Below are 3,358 nucleotides of genomic sequence, written 5' to 3'. Positions count from 1 at the left end.
CAAACCAAGAAAGACAAACGATAGCGACATCTAATATACACCCAGAGATATCTAGCGACTAATGTTGGAACTAAAATTCAGTATACATGTCGGCAGCAGATCGTAAAACCGGGCATATCGAGATATTCCTAGGCATATCATGAAACGCCGCCATTTCATGATCTGACTAAGATTTGCCCAGGCATATCACGATCTGCCTTATAAAAGAGGCGGCAGATCGATCAGAGCATTGGCATTCGTTCATATTCCTAGCTTCATACCGGGCGCATCGTAAAATAACCTCGTGAGGATTGCACGATATGGCTGGTGTTCGCTAGGCATAACATGCAATGCCGGCGTTTCATGATCTGCCTAGAAATATCACCCTGTGAGGTTTGCACGATATGGCTGTATATTTAGTGTCTTCTATACTAAAACTCGATGAATTGATTGAATTCATTCAATCACTTCATCGAGTTAGGTCAATCAAAGCATTTATGATAAGATTGATTGCAATACTGATAATTATATTGTTTAATCTACATGTATAATAAAATGTGTACCGAATTCGAATTTAGGAATAAGCACGTAATGATTTGGTATAAAATATTGATAACAGCGCCATCTAGCGTCGAATAGCAAAACCATTGGTCAAGCATGAATTATTTATGTTTTTTGGTTCGTGTAATTTAGAACAGATGGCACTACAATCAATAATGTAGGTATATAACTAAATTAAATTGTGTAATTTATTAAAACAGTATCTATCTACTTAATGCTCAATATCATCAACCAGGTATTTATTAAGGACAAACACAAACATGCGCTAAGTTAATAAGGTATTTGCAGGAAAAGTAATCTTCTGTAATAGCCTGAAATAAAAATAAACAGGAGGCTAATAAAATGTACAATCTTACAAATTGTAATCACTTATCACATTAATTATAATTGAAATATAATTGAATTTTAATATTACACTTCATTGTCATTTGCATCATGTATCAACCAAGAGTAAGAAGAATATTTGTGCAAGAAGCGATGAAACAAAGGGTACCAAATTCGCTGCTATCATTTCTGACGCTTTACCAAATGGTCTTCGGTTTTAAATTCGGATGCACAAAAGTGAGAAATATAAGATTCAAAACGGCAGCTCATTGGTTTTCTATCGTCATGGGTTGTTTCATGATGTCGGCCTTATTTTTGACATTCACGGCGGTGCCATCAGATGCAGGGAATGGTCATTATTGGAGACTTATAACATTCGTGCAGTACATACCAACTTTCTGCATATTGATATCGATGAAGTACACTGTTTGTGAGTTCTTGGCAGACTTAATTGTGGCACCAGATTGTAATAGAATAGGGTTGGTGGCTTGGGTTTACACATTATTGATGTTCTGTTTAAAAATAAATGGAGCCATGTTGTATTGTTCTTTTACGACATGCACAGACAGTAGCAAAATGGTCCTACAGTTGTTCGTCCATGTCCCTATGCTGGCTTTGGACGTTATACCCGTGGTTAATAGTCTTATGTTCTACCACATTTACACTCGAATGAGGAATTTGAAAATTAAACTATCGCAGAGTGAAATAACTTTGAAACAATTAGAAACTGAGTATAAAGCTGTTGCAGATTCTTTTGATAAATTTCGGGGAGGGTACGATGCTATGGTAAGTGTTAATTTGCATTGAAATTGGACAACAATTCATAAACACTAAAATAAAATTTTCGTAATAATGTTTTAAGTTTGTTATCAATCACTTGATAAGATTTTGTTTTGCAGTTCATTTGGGGGTTTTTAACCGACTCTCCTAAATTTATGCTTGTGATGTGGAACTATCTCCATTCATTGAAAACATTTAAAGTAAGTTTTTATTGTAGATATTATGTATTCAACTCCAGGTAATATGGCTTAATTTAGTAATAAGTAATTTTTAACTTTCCGAAAAACATCAATAAGCTATGTTTAGTTCATATGGTGCTTACTAGATGACGCTAGTAGTCCTTGATATCCATGTAAACTTTGGCGATATTTTACCTTTCCCGTTGCTTTTAAATTCCGAAACCTTGTGTAACTTGTGTTATTTGTTGACTAATTTTTTATGTAAACATAACGAATGTGCAAATCAAGATTAATGTAAACTAAATAGCCCAAAGTTCTTATGCAAACTATAGTTTATTGCGCCTTCACAAGATGGCGTTAGTAGTACCCAATATATTGATCTTAATTCCAGTGTTTCTGGAGCTATAAAATTATGAAATCACGCATTTCGTAACGCTTGTATTAGCAAATGTATACTTGTATAGATACAGACAAATGTAACCTTGACAAGTCATATATACAATTCACCTATGTGCACAGAGATGGCGTTAGTAGGCCCATCTGAAACCTGTAGAAAATACAGAACACCTTAGCATATAATTCATATGTAACTATCTATTATCTTCGGTCTCAATATGAATATATTGTTTCAGTCATGGCTGATGAAATCATCAACATACGTGTACGCGATGCACGCTACGCTGCAGATCTGCATTCCGTCGGTATTCGCCGAGATGATAACCGCTCAGACTGACGAGATTAAAATGATTCTGCATGAGTGGCTTGTGACCGAAAAAGGTAGGTAAAGTTGATATACAGGGTGGCCCAAGAATAAGTGCATTCCCGTTGCCAGGGACGTTTTGGGATTACACTGAACAAGTTATACTATGGGACCAACCCCGATATCGCGATAAAAAATTTGGCTGTTTCATACATTTTGGCTGATCCATTTTCTATGGGATAGTAAATTTTTTTCGCGATTTCGCGGTTGGTCCCAAAGTAAAAGTTGCTCAGTATAATCCCAAAACCTCCCTGGCACTGGCAACGGGAATGCATTTAGTTTTTGGCCACCGTGTATACACAATAATGTTAAGTGTTATTGTGACTATGTACGATTTCAGAAGACACATCATCACCCGCTCGCACCCTGCGCTACGTCGAAGCGCGGCCACTCTTGCGCAAGGCGTGGCGGCTCCTGCCTTTGGACCTGCGCCTGCCCACCACCATGCTCTCCATGTGTGCTACGTACCTCATCGTTATCATACAGTTCACGCACCTTTACGACTAGTGACGTAAATAATTTTTCGGAGCAATGCTGAGCCGAACGGAGCCGAGTTCGCCCGAAGTCAGGAGTGTCTCCCCACTGTTGTAAATATGGTTTCAGAAGACACCTTTACGACTAGTGACGTAGATAAAAACCTCTGCTCTTTGCTCGTTTGCCTCCTACTCGTATATCATAAAAAAATTGAATCATCCAATTCCAACATCTCTAACGATTTTTTAACATTGAGAAACAGTAGGTATATGTCGAATATGTAGCAGTTTTTGTGATTTAC

At 37.2% G+C, this 3,358-nt stretch overlaps 1 protein-coding gene across 2 annotated transcripts; it reads left to right on the top strand.

Annotated features, from left to right (window-relative positions):
- The first annotated feature begins 986 nt into the window (after nucleotides 1-986).
- LOC134674031 (uncharacterized) lies at nucleotides 987-3,100 on the top strand. Of its 2 annotated transcripts, none has more exons than XM_063532078.1 (4): nucleotides 987-1,650; nucleotides 1,764-1,844; nucleotides 2,456-2,600; nucleotides 2,927-3,100. In XM_063532078.1, the coding sequence occupies exons 1-4, from the start codon at nucleotides 1,018-1,020 to the stop codon at nucleotides 3,088-3,090; spliced, it is 1,023 nt and encodes a 340-aa protein (XP_063388148.1). In that variant the 5' UTR covers nucleotides 987-1,017; the 3' UTR covers nucleotides 3,091-3,100. The 2 variants fall into 2 exon arrangements, with proteins under 2 accessions (XP_063388148.1, XP_063388147.1); XM_063532077.1 differs by having other exon boundaries at nucleotides 2,924-3,100.
- Nucleotides 3,101-3,358: the final 258 nt, after the last annotated feature.

The sequence above is a fragment of the Cydia fagiglandana genome, chromosome 19, assembly GCF_963556715.1.
Source record: "Cydia fagiglandana chromosome 19, ilCydFagi1.1, whole genome shotgun sequence".
NCBI lineage: Eukaryota > Metazoa > Arthropoda > Insecta > Lepidoptera > Tortricidae > Cydia > Cydia fagiglandana.
This window is presented reverse-complemented; position numbering and strand designations above follow the sequence as displayed.